At 32.1% G+C, this 21,753-nt stretch overlaps 2 protein-coding genes across 2 annotated transcripts in view; both read right to left on the bottom strand.

Moving 5' to 3' along the window:
- Positions 1 to 2,998: 2,998 nt before the first annotated feature.
- On the bottom strand, positions 2,999 to 12,066 carry LOC132915256 (dynein beta chain, ciliary-like). The gene is made up of 6 exons (XM_060975070.1): positions 11,944 to 12,066; positions 11,549 to 11,760; positions 8,600 to 8,803; positions 6,480 to 6,551; positions 6,071 to 6,286; positions 2,999 to 3,719 (listed from the first exon to the last, which is right to left on the bottom strand). Exons 3-6 carry the CDS (start codon positions 8,785 to 8,787, stop codon positions 3,455 to 3,457), a joined length of 741 nt encoding a protein of 246 aa, XP_060831053.1. The 5' UTR covers positions 8,788 to 8,803; positions 11,549 to 11,760; positions 11,944 to 12,066; the 3' UTR covers positions 2,999 to 3,454.
- A 1,822-nt stretch (positions 12,067 to 13,888) lies between these two features.
- The window catches only part of LOC132915297 (dynein beta chain, ciliary-like), a 51,296-nt gene continuing 43,431 nt past the window's right edge, over positions 13,889 to 21,753 (bottom strand). The window contains exons 18-19 of the mRNA XM_060975103.1: positions 20,769 to 21,039; positions 13,889 to 14,185 (exon numbers count right to left, since the gene is read on the bottom strand). Coding sequence (XP_060831086.1) covers positions 13,889 to 14,185; positions 20,769 to 21,039 — 568 coding nt within the window. The remainder of the gene's footprint in view (positions 14,186 to 20,768; positions 21,040 to 21,753) is intronic.

The raw sequence follows: 21,753 nt of genomic DNA, 5'->3' as shown, positions 1-21,753 counted from the left end.
AAGTGAATCGAGATGACTAAGAAAAAGAAAGGGCAACACAAAAGGAAACTTTATTGCGAAAGATGTCACCGGGTAGGACATCTCAAACAAAATTGTTACGCGCTTATATGCGACTATTGTAAAAAAATAGGACATGATACCCTGGATTGTAGAACCTTACTAAAAGATAAAAGAAAAACAATAGCAAATGCTAGGCAGCTTTGCAAAGACGATTTTTCAAAAAATATACCATGTGATGAATATCCCGAGAACCAATCTCCTACCAGCAGCACAGAAACGTCAAACCTAGTAACAGTAGGAGATTACCGTGAATATTTAATATCTTCTGAGAAAGATATTCTCGAGATCTCATGCGAAGAATTGAAGAATCAAAAAGCAACAATGGTGGTGTATCAAAATGCACCAATTTCATTAATAAAAATAGGGAAGTTAAAGGATAATGTAACTGCTGCTAGAGAAGTCCTTATTTTAGAGGATACATTCAGCTCTCGAGTTCAAACCATATGTTTAATATGCTTATGTATACGCGTAAATAACAAAACTGTACTACATCCTTGTCGAGTAGTTTCTGATGACTTTTACATAGAGACAGATGGCGTATTAGGGCTCGATTTTATCGTCAAATCAAAAGTCAAGTTTGGGAAACACGTAGAAATAGCTGGAGTACAAATACCATTCATCGAGAACAACCTTGTACGTGAAATAATAAAAGTTAATGATTTAATAGAAATCGTGCCCAAGGAATCAGATACAGAGACAATAACAGATTCCAGTTAACTAATTAAATTCTTAAATCAGGTATTTCTCTCGCGTTATAATTTATCAAATAATATTTGTCAAATGAGGTTATAGAGGTTATAATTTCTAATAGCTGAATTTTTTAATTTTATATAGTAAATGACAATCTATCAGATTTCTTTTATTCTATGTTATTTTATTTTGCTAAATTTGTACCGTTTTATGAAGAATTAATTAAGAATATTAACTTTTATCTTATGACATACGGATATATTCAAGGAAAAATTAAGTTTATCATTTTTTTTGCAATATTTTGACTTTTCAAAACCATTATATAGATCACAACGCATGTGGAAGCACTTCAGATCTCATATTATTGCACCAGAATTGAATTTAATGAAATAATATTTAAAAATGTAATTCAATTATCCTTTCAATTATATATATCATAAATTATATGCGAAAACCTAAGACTATTGATATTTAACGGTATAATATCGATAGAAGTACTTCAATCTGATACATATTTCGATTTATGTAATATTCAAATTAACGCAATTATCTATTATTTGTAAACACTACGCGACACAAAGTACAAGAGTTATAATTACGACTGAAAGAAAATGTATCATTTTAATAGCACAATAAATTCACAATATAGGTTAGTACACATGTAAATATAATTTAACGTTAGCAGATTTACACGAAAATACATATACAAATATAAAATAATTTTAAAAAATCAGAAGATGCATGTTCAATTAGCACAGGCTTAACAGGATTAAAAACATACATTATTGAAAGAGGTAGTACTGCCCCTGCATAATGTTATTACATAGTCGTCTTACTTATTTCACTTATTTTTAGAAGAATAGCAATATCATTCATTCAAGGAAAAGAATGATATCAATAGGTAAACTGCGAAAGTTTATCCATTTACGAAAAATTTAAATGTGTAAAAATGTAGATCAAAGTAGGAATATCTAAAATCAGGTAGTCATTTTATTTTAGAAAGTAAATTAAATTTCTCCTTAGACTTTAAATATTTCTTAATTGCATTTACAAAATCTAAATTGACATAAATATTCGTAGTTTACAAATAATCAATAAACAGAACCCCCTATACCAATTATCCATATAGATTGAAAAAAGAAAAATGTTTCCATTAACAACTAATGTACAAGTATAACTCGAACAATTTATATCTTATATTTGCATTTTACCGATGTACATGAAATTCTTATCCCATTTATATTGTATTTTGCATTTGTATTGTACTATTCATCACGCTGTTTACAGAATTAAAGAAGGATAGATAATTCGTAATATACTCATCGAAAATCAATAATCAATACTGAACGAAAAACTAGTCCATTGTTATCACATTACTAATTTTTATTTGCAAAATGTTTAGTTCCTATTCTTATCCGTAAATATCATCAAGCAAAAAAAATTTGAAGTCTTTGTATACTTAGTTTCACATTTGAGTCAATTCATGTGAATACTTTTTAAGGCGTTAATAATATTGAAAATATTCCAGATTAAAGCATGTTTCTGTAAATGATTGAATTTTTGTACTTAAAAAAATATTTCTGGATAAGCTTTCGTCTCTTTTATGCCTCTGTCTATTATCCACTGTATATTTGATAAGAACTAAACCTTCATTCAAAATGTGAATGAATTACTTATGATATTGACAAATATGTATAAAATTTTATATTGAATAAATTTTCGCATTCATTGATCAGCTATTTTTTTATGTTATTTAAATTCTATTTTATGTGTTTATGTGTTTCTCTGCACAAGAAAATAGGGAAAATTTTTAGGAGCATATAGCACCCATTAAAACAAGTAAAGAAATCTCAATGAACATAGGTACAAATGGGTTTATTAAAACCTTTTTTGTTTGTTTTCATCATTCCTACGTGCTCCTAAAGTTTTTCCTAAAGTTCAACCTTTTTGTGCACTCTGTATATATCAAAATTATAAGAAATTGTATAATATAGGGTGTCTCATCTCAATAGGTCCACGTAAATATCTGCTAAACTATATATTATTCGAAAATGTGTTTCAAATAAAACTTGCTTTAAACAATATATTTTACGAATATTAGAAGAATGTCGACAATGTTACCTCGATGCAAGCATTTGACAGAAAACATTTATTAATAAATCTTATGATGATTTTATCTAGATGGACGTAGCTTGGAGGTTTCAATGTTACCTTTTCTTTTTAAAGTGGAAACATACATTTTCTTTATTCATCATTCGATGCATTTTTTAATTCTCTGCAGAAAGAGATATTAAATACAAGGAAAGATAACGCTTTTATATTTATGTTTTGTTAGTCTTTTATACACTCCATTTCATGAAATTAGTACTGAAGTATCTTTCAAGCTCTACTTATAAAAAATATACAGTTCCATTCAAAAAAAGGGTCACCTTGAAAAGTCCTCTACACGGACAAATCTTATGGTTGTCATAAGACGTCCTCCTTCAGACAGAACAAGTTTTACTTGAAATACTTCTTCGAATAACATATAGTTTAAATTAGATTGTGGGCGATTAAAATGAAATTCCTTGTATAATAAAGATCTACGTAAAGCATTTACAGCAGATCCTTCAGTAAAAAGAAAGGATGAAGTTCTAGAAACGAGTCGAAGAATAAAGACTTAAATTATCTTATTCTAACATTCGTTTAATATCTAAAGAATTTTTTAAAATGAAAAATTGTTTAAACAAACTTGGAGAGGTATATCAGGATCCAGCTCAAACGTCCGTATCTTCTCACTCCATGGAACCAATTTCTTTGTTTCGTTTTCGATGAAAAAATTAAATACGTTGCTACCAGTAGGAAACTTAACAGTCTTAAATTCATTTTGCCACCACTTATTGAACTCGTTTCGCCAATCGATCAATTGATCTTGAAAGGTCGCTGATCCGAACGCCCAAATACAGGCAAATACAAAGTATAATTCGTACCTGTTTGTAGAAAGACATTGAGGACAAAGAAAAGCATTTAAAAACGATAAGAAATACGATAAATTCCCCCATGGCATCCGATGCCATTGGGATCCGAGACAATCAATTATCGAGGAAGGAATCGATGCTAAGTATAGATACGGTCCATTATTCTCACGAATTTCAAGAAAGGACAGCGTGAGTGAAAGTGAGAACAGGTCCGAGAATCGGCTTGTTATAAAGAAAAAGAAAGCATATTGGCAAGATAATAATAATGCAAGGATGAAACGTTTTTATTTTTAATTTTTGTTGAATAAAACTTGTGAGGCTTTTCTGATTAAAACAAGATCAGACACGATATAACTTGCAACATGTTTCCTTATTTAATGACATTAACTTATTTTCTGTCTATTAGATTTTTAATTTCTATTAAATATGTACGTAACTATGATTTAATTTAGGGCTGTGTGAATTTTACTCGGAATCGAGTTGCGATCCAGAAGTTTGTAATGTTCGGGTACTTGAAATTGTAATCGGATCAGGTTAGGTCGGAATCCCGAAAACGTATAACGTTTCCGTGCGATTTTGTCTTTTTTATTGCAGAAAGATGTGAAAATCATTCTGAATCTCGAAGTTAAAGTACAAAATCTGATTGTAAAATTCAGAAACAGAATGATACTTATATGATCACAAAGTTTTGGGTCCTAACCTGAGCCGATTACAATTTCAATGATGCATAAACATATTCGTACACCTACTATTTTGGGACTCGATTTTCAATTCGGGATCGGAAGATCCATTCAGAACATAATTTTTCCATTATCATAAATACTGCTTAAGTGTACTAAAACAGTAACACACTGAAATTTCATTTGAATTGTTACAATAAATATTTACAACTAGTTCAAGTACAAGTTAACCTTAAACTTAGTTCAAGTACAAGGTAAAAAAAAATTACGTTTTAAATTAAACTTCTAAAATTAAAATCGAAAATCGGATTCTGATATGACCCAAGTATCTTTGTATGTTGACAAACTTTCCGGATCCGGACCAGAGACCATAATTTCGGTTACTCGCACAATCCTAAATTTAAATTACATTGTGTTTGGTCTTATTTCAATCAGAAATATTTCACAAATACGTTAGCGAAAGTGTCGCGACAATTATGGGTATGTATTTTTAATTTTTCTCTAGAACTAAAATTAAACTTAACCTCAATCTAGAAAAAACCCTACAAAATAATAATTGACAACATATTTAAAGCTACAAGTGAAATTTACAATACAAAATTACGATACAAAAATTGAGAGGTTAGCAAGCCATAAGTTAAATCCTGGTAACGATCCATATGACTATTAAGTTTCATTCTTTTCGTTTATTTTTATTTGTTATTTTTAGTTATTTGAATTTATTATCGACAAATATTAAATTAAATTTCTGTCTTAACTGTTTCCTGTTTACTTTCTGTTACATAATTTGCGTTTATGCACTTGGAATTCTTTGTAATACTTTTTTAATGATATCTTATCTTTTTAAATAGCCTTTAGCAACATGTTGCGGCTTGAAAAAAATCTATGATAATCACTAAATTGTATGCTACTACCAATTTATTGTATTTAAGGGAACTGGTCAAATGAATATATTTTGATTTTTAAATGAATTATGTTCTAAAATATGTCGAATTTTTCAAACGAAGCCGCATATCTTTTCTACTATGTTGTAGTTGCTAAAAAAACGAATTCAACGATCTATAATGTAATGTAATGTTCAGTTGACTTTGAATATCAGAATGAAGCGAAAATTTATGGAAAGTAATAACTACATCCCGCTCTGTATCGATCCTAAGATCGACTCAAGTTCTCCACAAATCGTTTCGTAATGAAATTCGAGATCAATTGAAGGTTCATAAAAGATATAACCTAGCAAACACGAAGATGGCACCCCGCTAGGAGTAGCCACTCACATGCTATATTTATTTTTATTTTATTTTATTTTTTTTTTTTACTAATGAAATATAACACTTTACCAAATGTCCTTCAGGACAAATTGTAAAAAAAAACAAAATAAACTAAAAAAAAAAAAAATAAATTGAATAAATTGAAGGAAATTTTCGTAGGTCGCTGAATTCGTCCTTCTAAAGGCTACAACAGTAATTAAATTACAATAAAAAAATATACGTTATTATTAAAAAAACTGAAGGTTACATTGATATCGCAGAAAATATAATTCATCAAGAAGATCAAAACATATTCATCTGATTAATTCCCTTGAATACAATAAATTTCATTTGAAATATTTGTTGATAATGTCGATAGATAACGAGTTCTTTCAAGCGTATATAAATTTTAGTACTGTTTAAGTCTTATTTATACCATTCCTTTGGGCAATCCGGTGTTACATTTTCCTTAATCAGAAAATAGTCCAGTAATTTACAAAGCATTTCCACGTGACATATTTCTGGTAATGGCGTAATTTTTTTAAACCTAGATTTTGTCATTTCTACAAGGGATGGTACATATTTATCGAACAGAATAGTTAAATTCGCTCTCTCAGCTGGATCTCTTGTTTCTATCCAGCTGGTTGCAAATCTATTCAAATAATAATTAATAATGATAATTCATTAACATATAACTTTTATATAACATATATGTATTATAACACATACAACATATATAACATAATTTTATAATAAAAAATTAAAAATATTTGTCAAGTTCAGCGTGCTATAATTTAGTTAAGAGAACTTATACAAACTAGAAAAGTAAATAAATGTTTACTTACGGATACCACCCAATATCTTGTGGATTTATATAAAGAATTCCTGCTCTAGAAACAGTAGCTGGCGTTGCTGTCCTGAAATTTATTTTCCTATCTTACTTAATTCTTGTACGATAAGAAATATTCATACGTATAAAAAAGACATAAAGTATTAAAATACGTTAATATAGAAATACAGCATTTCTACATGTATTAGAACAAACAGTATAACTAAAGACAATAAACAAACATATTGGGTATGTATATCTATACAGTGTGTCCTGTTTCATTGGGAACGCTCATTGGAAAAATAGGAATGATACGAAAAAATTTCTAAAATGGTGTTGTGTAATGTGATGACATACCGTACTTTTATCAATTTGACTCTCCGCTATCGAGATATAAACTTTTAAATTCAACAGAGCAGTACAGTAAGCAGAGCAAGGAATTACCTAACCTAAAATTGATTGCATGGAACTGACTGTTTTGAAAACATAAAAAACTCATAAAGCTCATGTCTTGATAGCCAAGACGATGGTGCAACTACAGGAATATGTAATCAGAAATAAAGGTACCTGTTACGACCGTTCGCGGAGAGACGCAGTCGCGAGGAAAACGCGTCAGCGAGAGGCGTAAATTCTCGCTACGATTCATGTAATCGACGCCGCGAAATAGTCGTTCCCCGTGTTTCGATTAGGATAACCGGGGCGGTTTAATGAATTTAACACTGTGTTAACAGGTTAAAATATCGTCTATATTCAACAATTAGTCATACACTAATATGAGCGTCACAATTATTTAGCGACACGTACAATTAATGATTCGACTCGACTTCTGACAATTTTCGAATGCGACAGGTTTAGATGCGACTGTACAGATAGAGTTTTCGAATATGACTGATCAGTTGGAATGTTCGATTGAAAAAATGACTGTCTTGAACCGATTCTTTGTCTTTCGGGAAGACAACCCCCACTACCCTAGGATCACGCCACCGCACACGCCAATGATCACGTAGGCCGACTTCTTCGTAAAATTAAACAGATCTCAATTGAAGTCTCTGGAACTCGCGGCCAGGCGGCAATCATACACTCGTCGATACATTGTATTGATATACGACGCCGGCGGACCGCTGGCGACGGTTAGAAACACGATATTGAAGGCGCGCCGCGACAATGTGCAGACATCTGGTTGCCAGCCTGCCCGCGGTAAGTGATCCGGTCGAGGAGAGTATCACTCGACGTAACAGTTCCCATTTACAATTGTTTCCATTTCAATTTCAATTCGATATCATATAACTTCCGTTTGAAATATTTTTTCATATCATTCGTATTTTTCTAGATATTTGAACATTTTCAGCTAAACAGGATATATTGTATAGTAAATAATCGTATTGCGATACGTAAATATTGAATGTGCTTTAGCTTCCGCTTATAATTTGAGGAAAACAGTCATAGGAGATTAGTCTATTTTCCAATCTTCTGAAAATGTTCCCGGCAATACAACATCGTTTACAGTAAAAATGTTGCGTCGATGACTGATAAGAAGATCGATAAGAAATCTATGTTCTTGCAAATTTGTGCTCGCAAGCTAAAAATCGATTGCCACTCAATTGGTACTTAAAAACTGATTTACAATCGAGATTTGTGACCTCAATACTAATAGAATTCTGAAGAAATAACCATTGTCGTAAATATGCAGAAGAGGGGACCTCGACTCCAATTTTGTTGAATTTCGGACATGTTGTAGAAGGGAGAGTGTCTCGAGTAACGCTTCTTTCGAGGCATGGAACGATCGTGTTCAAAAGTTATGACAAAAAGAAAATGATATTTGTTAGATTACGCTTACTCCAATATAAGTAATTACAAACGAAATTTCATATATATTTGTATAGAATTGCGATCCTAATAGTGGTAACCAATGATTAGGTTAGGTTAGAATCCATAATTCAAAACATCCAACTTAACATAACTTTTGAAGGCCTCGGACAAAGTGTATGTTATTTAGTCTCTGCCTCTCTACAACATATCTTAAGATCAAAGTCATTAGAATTGAGGCCTCCTTTTGTGGTTCATAAGCTATAATATTTATGATAGCTATAGTCATTAGACGAAAAAAATTACCAATTATAAAGTGCTGCATATTACCTAAGATTTGAAATCTCGAAGAGAAGCCTCATTTGTTCCGTTAAAGCGATTCTTTCGTTGCTAGCCAAAGTTAATACTTTGTTGTCATCCATGACAGTGTTTAATGACTCGATCCACATCGGATCTATATCGCCGTCAAAAATGATCCATTTTGGATCAATTCCTGTCATGTTTGCCTGATCTCTCATTATCACGGAGAACAATCTGATGGATCAAGATAATTAATTACTTATTAAATATTTGATATAATAAGTTAACGATTAAAAGATTTCAAAACTATGTATGATATAATTCATAGCGAGAAAATTGAAAATACATATAAAAATATATATTATATATAAAATCATGTATATTAAATTAAAGTTTCTTAAATGTTAGTAAAACAGCCTCGTTCACAGGTATTAAGCCACTTACAGAAAGTACTTGTATGTATCGTATGTATAAGTATGACTTTTTATAAGTTAAAGAAGTAAAAGAAGTTTGAAAGTTGTTCAAACTATTAACAATTATTATTTAGTTTGAAACTTGTATAAAGGTAGGCAGAGATTATAGAATCTTACGATAAATAAAGAATTTATATACAGATATCCCTCCTATAATATGATAGGTTTCGAAAAATGCTTAGCCCCCGAGGCGGTTGTCGAGGCCATGCTCAGAGAGCGCCAGGAATGCACCGCCGTCCGCGTCTACTGCGAGCAAGTGATGCTGGCGAAGGAGCGAGCGGAAAGAAACAGGGTGAAAACGCGCGATCCAGCGAGAGCGCCGCGACGAAGAGACTCCATACGCCGCAGGGGAGCGGCACCGCCTCCCCCCCTAGAAGCGACATGACCAAAGAACGCGGCGATAGGGGGTGTGGTCCCCACTAGCGGCCCCACTCAGACAGGGTGCCTCTCTCTACCTACAGGGAGAAGACGACGAGGGGTGCCTCCCGGTAGTACTTCGCAAGAGAACCCGGGACACCTCTACCAAACGTCGGGATGATCACCGTGGAGGTTTTAGCCGGTACGAATCCGGCACTACCCGGCGCCCTCTCCACGGAGGGCGCGGGGCACCTATGAAGGTTTCCTCCACGAAAAAAAAAAAGTTTCGAAAAATGCTGTAGAAATGCGAAACAAAGAACTAATATAAAAGTGAAGGTTAGGTTCCAATAGTTAATAAGTATAGCAATATTGCTGTAGTAAATAAGTATATTTAATAATTCTTTTTAACGGTTTTTCGATATCATAATATGCTATAATACACTAATATAGTATTCTATTCTATCATATTATATTATATTATAGTAGTATATATAATATAACATACTAATATAATACTAATATTAATAAGTGTATTACAAAAGTATGTTATTTTTTCATAGTCAAGAGAAATATATTTATTAAAACAATTAATAATTAATTCAAATCACTACACATTTATATATTAATATTATTTATGTTCTAAAAACTGTCATCCACATTTTATACGAAAAATAATGAAAATCTTTGATTTCCTACTTCGATGTAGCGAAGAAATTTTCGAGTGCAAATGGTTAATACTCCTCGAATTAAGAATAAATTCAAAATTTTAATACTTCTAAATTCCGTATGCAAATCTGAGGCAACACATATGCTTGTTCGAATGAACGAAATCAAATGACGCTGCTTGCACTTAACGATTCTCAATTTTTTCTTTTTTACGGGAATTTCCCCAATTCTCAAATCGTGTTGGAGAGAATTAGTGTTTATAAGAGTACCATATTATAGAGGGATACCTGTATCCAATGTTATAACATTAAATTTCTTCTCGTTAATATCTACTATATTTCTTGATCATTGCTTTGACCAATTTAGGTATTCACATTATTAATAAATTTTAATAAATGTAAGCAAACTTCTCTGCATTTTGCATTTAATTCATACGAAATTTTTTAAATAAATTTGTGTATATAATCATACATAATAAATGTATGATTTTTCACACGCATGCATATATTATATATTTCCCTTACACTCTTCCTATATAATAGTATATTCTAAGAATGCAAAATTATGATTCCTGAATTTAAATCGAATATAATATCATCTGGTCTGAAACTATGAGATATTCTAACGTTTCTGAATGGGATTTATAGAACGTTATCTAAAAAATATCATTAAACCTGGTGTTACGACCGTTCGCGGAGAGACGCGGTCTTGAGGGAACGCGTCAGCGAGAGGCGTAAATTCTCGCTACGATTCGGCTAATCGACGCCGCGAAATGGTCGCTCCCCGTGTTTCGATTAGGATAACCGGGGTGGTTCAATGAATGCAACTGTATTCTACAGTTGTAGAATATATATATATTTATATCAGATTAACACTTACAACTTATACAGAAAGTATTGGTTTTAATCGTATCGGAAGTTACCATTAGAATGTTCGAGTGAGACCTTGTAAAATGCGACTAATTTGGATGCGACCGTACAGATAGAGTTTCCAAATACGACTGATCAGTTAGAATGTTCGATTGCGATTGACTGTCTTGGACCGATTCTTTGTCTTTCGGGGAGACAACCCCCACTACCCTAGGATCACGCCACCGCACGCGCCAATGATCACGTAGGCCGACTTCTTCGTAAAATTAAACAGATCTCAGTCGAAGTTTCTGGAACTCGCGGCCAGGCGGCAACCATACACTCGTCGATACATTGTATTGATATAAGACGCCGGAGGACCGCTGGCGACGGTTAGAAAAACGATCCATACTAAACCTCGCGGCGCAACAGCACCACCATCCGTAACAGAACGAATACTTCCGGAATAAACAATAAGGATGGGTCCTTGAGATTATTGAAGGCGCGCCGTGATAATGTGCGGACATCTGATTGCCAGCCTGCCCGCGGTAGGTGGTCCGGTCGAGGAGAGTGTCACTCGATGTAACACCTAGCGTTGCTGTAAAACCTATTGTTAATAGTGAGATGAATCAAACCCGTCTTTCCATTCCCGCGTTGCAGGATTGATAATTCCAAATAGTTCGTCATTAGTCACTGCTTTCGGATTCAAGTCATTATAATATGGCTTTAATTGTTGATTAAAGTATGTTCGATTAAGTGTTTTCCAAACTTCCGTTTTTCCGGTTCCAGCAAATCCAACAATGAAAACTGAATGACGAACATGAAGCAATTCCTCTAACTGTACAACCTAACGAATTTAATACATTTTGAAATTTTACATAAACAAAATTGTCTTTTATATTATAACGTCAAATTTCCTCAAAGTTATGTACGATAAACGACTTTAAACATAATAAATGTAGATATAATTATGTATACAACTTTAATACCAGCTATTAAACATTGCAACGCAAATCAGTTTTACTCTTACTTTTAGTACAAAACCGTCTTCTGGTTGCAATTTGAGATCCAGAGTAGATTGTCGGACCGTTGATTCAAAATCTAAATCCCTTTTTCGCGGAACATCCAGAGCAGGAAACAAGTCACCTATAGAAGCAGATGGACTAGGAGGTTAACTTAAGTGTATAAACGTATAGGTTAACTTAGAACATATACACTATACATATGTATGGATAAACATTATACTCAATATGATCTTGTTTCTGAGTTATAAAGTTTATTTGTCATTTTGTGGTGAATTGAGATACTTCTTTATTCACTGGAAAATATACTATTTGAAATAATGGTACGTATTTCTTTTGTGCATGATAATATCTCACTTCATTTTAGTTGATTAGCAAAACAGTTTCTAAAGGTGATTCCTTGAAAAGGTATTCCCAAAAAGTAAATGTGAAAGGGAATAAGATAAATATTGTTGTACGGTAATACAAATCACAATCCAATAAAAAGAAATATAAACAAGTTGGGAAAAAATAGTAAAAGAAAGTTAAGATTCTTGAGAATTGATAGAGAATCTTGCATTTAATTTCAATTATATACATAGATTGTAAATTTGTAAGGCAAATAAGAACTACAAGAAACCAATTTACCAATAAGTCCCATAAAAACTGGAACATCGTCGGTCACGATTTTCGGTATATTGAAATCTCTGAGAGCTCTCATTAGCACCTGATCCTCAGCTCTACCGGGATCGTCTCTCTTTAATTTTCCTGCAACCACTAAAACCGACTTAATTGCCCGTAGACCCCAATCATAGTGATCTTGCTTCGACAAAAGTTCTCGGCAAAGCTGATACAACGTTATGAATTTTCTTGCTAGTAATCTAGCTTCCTGGAAACCCTCTGCTACCAGCATTATTTCGCAAATTAAGTCAAAATCTGGAACTACCATGGCGCAAGGTCTTTGAAAAAAAAAAGAAAACAGTGATAATTCTTTCTACAATAAAGTAAAATTCATATATTTTTATATATATAAGAATAAACATTTAACGGCGAATGCGGAAAAATCAAAGATGATGAAGCTCAGGAAGAACACAGGAAGAAAGAGAAAAATTGAATTAGTACTGAAAGAGAGCAAGGATGAAAAAAGCATCAAGGAGTTTACGTGCCTAAATGTACCACTGCAGAGGTAAGTGGAAGCATGGTAAAGCATGTAAAAGAAGGAAAAACAAGGCGAATGTGATACTTAACCAGATAAGAGGAACTAGAGAAAGGAAACTTAGAGATGATCTCAGATTAAGAATGTTCCTATTTGATGTGCTGGTGATAGAAGTACTCATGTATGATGTGATACATTAATGTTATGTATATATCAAATTGTAACTGAAAATTTTATTTTGAGATGATATAAAATCTTATTCCATGTATGATAATTGACCTTCTTCATTTAACTATTACTTGTACTTTTAGTTATTAACTTATCATATTCTTGAGTTATCAAACTGCGTTATCCATTGATTTCAGTGTTATACACAAGAGTAATAAGTGAGAAAATAAGAAATAAATTATAAACAAATAATTCCATTCATTGAAGCTAAAAATTAAAAAATCGTATGTATATTTTTCACTTCTAAAATGATAGTATTAATTACACCAATAAAAATAATAATATCTTAGATAGGTATTGAAACAGTAATATTATTAGTGCCAAGCATATTCATTATTAATACCCTATATTAGACAAGATAGTATTTTTTATGATAATATGTATGACTATGGCAAATGCATGTAAACGTATGTATACATCCTTCGTCGTCATATTTTGCATTTTTCCATTTTCTCGTGATGACTCATATTAATTTTCCCTATAATAAATTTATTATATTTTTTTAAATAAAATGCAGTATTTAACGACAATATTATAATATTCTAATATGGAATGTAATTTGCTGTTCCAATGTTGGTATGATTGTAGTCTTATGTAAATAAAAACATAGATGATTTAATGTACCTGAACAAAGTTTTCAAATTTTCGGGCAATTCCGTCCTTCCGGCATAACCAGGATTCATAGTAATGAACATTCCAACAGTGGGAACGAGATTCAGTTCTTCTCCGAAGAACAAAAATATTGATTTGCGGCTTTTCACTCCGTCTAAAACTGATTTCACTTGCACAGCCACCACCGAAAGTACCTCCACCGAAATTCTGTTGAATTCATCGAAACAACCCCATGCCCCTACTTGAGCAAGTCCTTTGTAAATGTTTCCGCAGGACTGAAAGAAAATGATAATATCACTTACGTTCAATCAACATTTGAAACGAAAAAATATATCTTCACGTAAGAGTCACCAGAAAGCTTACTATATGAAATAGTATAGAACAATACTTTAAATCTAAGTACCTATTAAGTTGTATAAAAAATAAATATCGCTACATTTGTTTTACATATGTAAGATATATTTAATCAAAGATAATTGTTTATCACATTACTCTGAAGCTTTCATTAAAAAATCCTAATATATATGTCGGAGATGAAAGGACACCGGGTCCCCGTTGGAGTTGCTTGGAAAACCTCAATACCGTGACATTTAAGAAATAATCCAACACAGTCATTCGAAATTTGTGACAATGAGCCTTTGGGCTCGAGGCGACCATCGGTCGCCGAAGCGTGACCACGGACGCGGGATGAACGTTCCGCCTAACAGAGATATGAAGTTACATAGCTTTCCTTTAAAGAATTGGCAGTACCGACACTTGACAATAAAACATTGTAACAGCCCCGCGGCTCGTCACACACAGACCGTATTCTTTGAGTAAGATGATCGCCAGATGCCGATGCATCATTCACAGTTTACCCTCAGATAGTCTGAGGAGCCGCTACAAATCTTAAGACTTAGTCCTTCCGATTGACAAACAGTCTTTGTTTTATCCGCCCATAAATCTGTCACCTATTGCGGAAAGATATGGGAGATCAGATTTCCTCACGTGCGACGCTTCCCGCCAGGAACTCTCCCTCAAAGGCGGCTAGCATCTTTTGCTAACCGCCGATGTAGAAATTAACCAATTAACAGCAACGCCCATTTCCCTCACTCTCCGTTTCTTTGACGAATCCGATGATCTCGTGCCCTTAGGCACATCCCATCATAGTCTCCCTCTGCAGCGTCGTCGTGACGGAAAGTCATTCCCTTTCTGGCAGTCTCTTTAGCCATACGCCTAGTGTGTTTGTACGATCGGTGAATAATCTACGTCTTAGCAAAGAGCTAATCAAGCTATCCTTGTATCACGAGTAGTAAGTCGAGTTCGACTTAGACTTCGAAGCAAAGTATATTCGTTATCCCGTGGACCGTGGATTCGCCATATCGAACCTAGGGTCATTGTCATTAGCGTCTAGTTACCGCGGCCGCTTGTCAATCTTGTACCAACTATATCAGTGCAATAAACGTTTGTGCAACAACAATGAACAACACCGGCGAGGACTCATTACACGCCCCTAACGCTAACCCGACATATATAATACATATATACATTCGGATAGCCTTTCGGGTCAAGTCGGAAGAAATCGTGCAACCTTGGGCGAAATCCTGAGATGCACGTGACCGTAATTCGATTCGAAATTGTGTTTGAAATTGATTATTACGTTCATAATGTAATCTTTGATACTCGGTTTTTTTAGGCAACCAAGTACTCAAAAAGCATATGTAAAATCTTTCTCTGTATAGAAGTATGAAATAAGATAATTTTCCCTCGAAGAAACAAAACTTGAATGTAAGAAATACAATTGTTTCTGCAACTTTACGAGCGAGAGATTATTCTCAACATCGGGTAGTATAGTCATAGCCACAAGTACAAAGTTATTGCTACGAAATTTGGAACAATTGGGTTTTCTACATTCGGATTTAAAATTGGCTGTATATTTTAATCACTATTAAACATCCAGTAACTATTTCTTTTCTATGCGTGTAATTAATATAGTAATATTAAAAAAGTAATTTGTTAATAGAGTACATTTTCCAATTTCCATAAAATAAGAATAAAATTTATATACTTCCTATAAAGTAAATTAAAAACAGGTTACATCGAACGAAATTTATTTCAAATATATCCATTAGAAATATTATTATTTCAGAGAAAAATTATCTTATTTCAAAGTTCTATATAGACAAAGATTTTGCATTTGCCTGTTGGATATTTGATTGCTTAAGAAAGCTGACTATCAAAGATTGCATTATGAAGATAATACGATCAATTTTATTCTAAACACAATCTCGAATCGAATCACGACTATGGGTATCGCGGTACCTCGTCCAAGCTCGTTCGTCTTTTTCCGATCTGGCTCGAAAAAGCCCAAAGAAAACTACCCGAAGCAATGAGGCTATCTGAGTGTACGTACGTACGTGACCACTCGATCTGCTCGAATTTTTACGGCTCAACCCGAACATGCCCGAATTTGCCCGAACTTTTTAGGCCCAACCCGAACCCGACATATCGTGTACCGACATACTGCTTTGTAATCTAATATGTAATCTGGCTTTACACTCATGAACAATTTGATTATTTAACGTTTATAATATTAGTTCTCTTTTTACTATTAAATGTAATAAATATAATAATAATTATAATAAATTACAATTATAAACAATATTTATTCATACTATTTGTCATATGTTCATTCACTGTAGCTAACATGAGTAACGTCTCTATAATATCGTTAAAACTGCAACACCAAGAGGCGAATAAACTTAATGCATAACTTAACACAATTAGATACTAAGATTTGGACACTAAAAATAAAATATTGTTGGAAATTCATAATAAAACGACTATCTGATGTACCATATAGGAACACTATCTTTTTTATATAAAATGAGTCACATAATATGGGAGTACAAGTATTATGTTTCCATGAGATAAATTTGGAGTTTTCAGACTTCACTTCCGTTCGTGCAAACGTAATGCTATATTAAATTCGAAACTTAAGATTCAAAACCACAATAGCAAACACAATGTGTCTCTTGTAAACATAAAGTAATTTTATTAATATAGCTTTAGATATAAACTATCGTTTAATATCTTCTTTATTATTTTTTATTATTATTTTATATCTTATTTACGAGATTTGTAATAATTTAGGTACTTCAGCTATAATTTATACGAGGTAAATCACATACAAATTTCACAATCACATAAAAATTTATAGAAACTTATCTTATGCTACTTTATAGAAATTGATAAAAAATTGATGTAATATCGGAGAAGACGTATGATACTGAAATGGCTTTATTTTCCAGTATTGAAATTTGAGAAGGTAATTTAGATCTTTAAATATGTGTTCTAAACATAATTCCCTGTGGTTTCAATACCTATTTCAATTACCATACATGGTTGAGCCTGAGAATTGATTGCCATACAGTTACGTAAATCAAATTGTCTGTGTAGTAAATATTGGACGAATTTCAGAAATTCGGTTTCTCATACCTTCTATTGTCATTAGTTATCCGTAATATATCGTTTTCTATTGCGTACCACAGAAGGTAATATACCGACATCAAATTGGGAAATCGTGATGGTCATAAAAACTCTTCATAATGTCCTTAATTATCAAATTGCATGTAAGTCAACAGAAATTAAATACTTTGGTCGCCTCTTATGTAAGTTACGATAACTGGGGTACGTAGTGAATCCAGGAAAAGGTTTTCGCGAATGTTTCGTTAATCAGAGCGAAACTTCATTTATCCGATACGGTGCACAGACAGGACGTGTCGGATAATAATAGAAATTCGCTACTTGTTCCTTTCTTTGCTGTTATTCGTATAATCGGAATTAAATGTAACTGGGTTTTGCTTTTCATCATTTGATTGAAATTCGGCCACTACTGATATTGGAATACGTTGTTACGTAAAAGATTAAACTGAATTTTTTAGATACAGTGATATGTGCAGTATTCGAATAAATGATGAGGCATATAACTATTTGGATGAGGAGATTTTTAGTTAATAGAGACCGCATCTCTTTTTATTATTATTAATCTATATTTCAAAAGAAATAATACAAGAACAATCATAAAGAATACGATACAATATAAAAGGAAATCTTTTTTGAATTATCTATGGATTTTACATCTTTTTTAGTAACTCAAATTTTGTTACTACATTGAACTGCGTTGAATTATATTCTGTTTGTGCCTCAAACCACCTAGTCCTCTTTCCAATGCTATAAACATTTTTAATACTAAACACTATAAAGAAGCCTTTTCATTGTCACTTTCGCTGTACTCTCCTTTTTCTCAGTACGAGGACGTAGAATGTTGATATTTATTCAAATTTCAAAACTTTCTTGTACAATATACAAGGTGTAACAGAACACGTGGAACACGTCTCAGGAATTGACCTGAAAATAATGAAAAAGGTTCATATAAACATTTGTTCAAATGTAAGCAATTGTTTGTTCTGATTTTGTGTTATCTAATTACCCTTAAAAAGATGCTCAAAATGATCACCTCGCATTTCAAGGCAAGTCTTGAACTTGTCACTTGTCACAGTCTTGCCATGGATCCAGTTGTACTCTGAATGGTTCCTGATGTTATTGATAGCCAAATTTACCGATAAGCTTGTTTCATTCTGGATGTTAGTATTTCAACATTTCCAATTGATTGTGGTATGCAATATATTTGTTAGAGATAGATCATACGTTCGTATGAGCACCTTTTGCTGTTTTCAGATGTACAATCAGCTCCAGAATCACATATATTCTGTAACATCCTGTATGTCTAGATACTGATTCCTTTATTGCTGATTTATTATCATTGCTATAAGACAGAGAATAGGTATTTATTCTTCAAATCCATTAATAAAGTTTTTTTGCTTCCTGAAACACTTGGGTAATTATCACACTTGCTTCTTTCTGTTTTTGATGTCATTAATCATAGATCTTCTAACGCTGTACATTTTTGCAATTTTTGCAACACTGCCACACTTTTTTCCCAACTTTTGAAGTATCTTTCCTTTCCATGTAACGCTCAATACATCACGTTTCCTCTTTGATGTCATCAGAGACAAGAGATATTAACTTGTAGAATATTAGCTTCGTACTGAAGTCATTAGGTGATGTTGACAAAATCCGCATTCACTTAGTTGCCAACCCAATAGTATGAAATTACACAAGGAACATATAATAGTAAACAACACAAGTAAAAGGTATTGTTTCGTTAATTGAAACATGCGGATAATAGATCTTGCGTTACTGGAGGTTCAACTGCACTAAGGCAAAAGCATTTATTCATTTAAGTGGCATGTCGCGTGGTCTAGAGTTGGGTAATTTATAATAGGAGTTCAGGAACATATTCGATAAATCGTGCATTATGATGATACCAGTCTGAATGAAGGGAGTTCGAATAAATGGAATTCTGTCGTATTAAATTTATAACAAATATGTCGTTCGTTGCTAAAATTAGGAAAAGCTCGATATAAATTTTAATATTTTGCAAACTTTTCTTATAGAAAACTCTCCCAAAATTTTACAAAAAATTTAGATATTTCGTTTTTAAATTGCCATCAAAATTATGATATTTCGTACTAAAATAAATTATTTGCCAAAGTAAGTTTATGGCATTTGTGATCTTTATGAAACCTTGTAATTTATGTATTTAATATCCTTCTGTGATATATATGTATATACCTTAATATCTGGACGTAATAGTCAAGTTACGTGTCTTATTCTACATTTTCAATAAATTCCTTGAAGAAAAACATGAAGTAATTTTATAGAAATATTGTTCAAAATTTTCCTCTACCTACCTACTTCTAATTGTATTTTATTGATTGTTTTAAACAAGAATAAAATAATTCATTAATTTACATGAATATTTTTATCATTTCAATTTAAACATTTAAAAACTATATATACAATATATAATATAATACTTAATCAATTATTAATTATATATATAAAATTCATAACGTATAGCAATGTAAAATTAACAAAATTAATACATTGAAAAGTTACTTGACTCAACGTACTTGCTTTACTAAATACTTAAACATAATTCACTAAATACTTAAATACTCAAGAAGTAATATTAGCTCGTTACTTAACATTTGTATCATAATATGTGAAAGTCAAGTAGAGAAATTAATTTGTAGCCAATATACATCTCTTCATAGAAGGAATGTCTGAAACAACTCCAAGCATTATGTAACTCATATTCAGATGCACAGTGACTTAAAATGTTTATTTATATTACAGTTTGTTATAGTGAGACACGAATCAACACGTTATGTCAGATAACTAGACAATAATTGGTACTATCTATGTACAAAAAAAAGTACAAATAAAATTCAATTTTCCAAAGTGTTATGCTACATTACTCCCATAATATGTAACATTCGACTTATGATTATTAATAATTAGATTTACATTTTTTAGGAAGTGGAAGATTCTGGTACAAGTTGGGAGCATATGAAACTTTTTGCATAGTTTAAAAATATATTGAGAAAGGAATGTGTGATAAAATGAAACAAATAAAAAATGTAACTTGTGTTCTTACTATTAAGCTGCTTATTCATTAATACATTTTATTTAATTTTTATTGCAAAATAATTATTTAACTTTAGATATATAAAATTTACTTGCTCCATACGAACTACAGTAGAATTTCCAAAAATGACTATTGTAAAATGACTGGTATAAACTTTACGTAAAATCAAAATTATAAAATAGAATTATAAAACAAAAGTACAAAATAAAACTAATATGTTTGTTATAAAAATAGATCTCCACGTTCCAAAAGTTGTGTAAATTCTAATTTCAACGTGGAAGTTTAATATTAAAGATCTATCCATAAAATAACTATGAGTTTACCTTATAATCCATTTGTTCGGAACAGTTAAACACATAAACCATTTGGCCCAATGCTCTCCCTAAATCTTTTGTGGTTTCTGTCTTGCCAGTTCCAGCTGGGCCAGCTGGTGCTCCACCCATTATAAGATGCAAAGATTGTGTTAAAGTGATGTAACATCGATCGGTTAATGGTGTTATCACCAGCCGTGGAACATTTCCCAAATATTCGTAATCGTATTTGAAGGAAGCATCACAAATATCAGCGAAACAATCACCAACTTTGTCGTCCCATCTGTAAGTTGTTCGGTCATTTGAAGTGGAACAAAAGAAGTTAATAAAATGTTGATAAATAGTTGAGTAAAGAACAAGAGATAAATCGAGGCGATAATGACTTTGTCTTTAAAGATGAGCTACATAACAGACAAATTTTCCAAGCAATAGTTTCTAAAAATATCACAAAAGTAAAATAATCTGTAAACAGTAACTAAACAAATTTGATAAAAGAATTATGAAATTGAATATGCAATTACGTATAATTTTTATGTTATTCAATTTATTCCATTGTTCATCCAATTCGTGCCATTTAATATTTTATTTAGCATATTTATGAAATTTTAAACATATAGTTCATAATCAACTGCTTTATTTATACAGTGAAACCTCTAGTATCTAAACAATAGGGAGACATGGCTATTCTCATATTCTCATAATTATTATACCATTCAGGGTGAATCACAAAGACTGAGCCAGCTAAATAACTCTTTCAGTTTTTGAGATACAGAGAAACGTTTGAAACAAAGTTGTTTGATTCTGAGGGGGCTATTACGCGATGGAAAACATTTTTTCTCAAATGGACGTGTTTACGAGTGTTGTAGTGTTTTTCGAAAAGAATAATGCAATGACAATTACGAAGAGTAAGATATAATACAAATAAATTATTTCAAAATTATTTATGGACCCCATATCTTTCTCGTTTATGTGATGTTTACCTTTCTCTACCGTAACA

This window comes from Bombus pascuorum, chromosome 16 (assembly GCF_905332965.1).
Source record: "Bombus pascuorum chromosome 16, iyBomPasc1.1, whole genome shotgun sequence".
In the NCBI taxonomy this organism is placed as follows: domain Eukaryota; kingdom Metazoa; phylum Arthropoda; class Insecta; order Hymenoptera; family Apidae; genus Bombus; species Bombus pascuorum.
Note: the sequence above shows the minus strand (reverse complement) of the source record. Positions and strands in the feature narration are given on the sequence as shown.

Bases quoted from the DNA above. Each gene is read 5' to 3' on its own strand.
- LOC132915256 (XM_060975070.1), bottom strand. From the start codon at position 8,787: ATGAGAGATCAGGCAAACATGACAGGAATTGATCCAAAATGGATCATT. The intron at 6,552-8,599 runs GTAATATGCAGC...AATAAATTTCAG, and splicing joins TTCGAGATTTCAAATCTTAG to GACAGCAACGCCAGCTACTG. The intron at 3,720-6,070 runs GTATAAATAAGA...TTCTACAAACAG, and splicing joins CCGGATTGCCCAAAGGAATG to GTACGAATTATACTTTGTAT.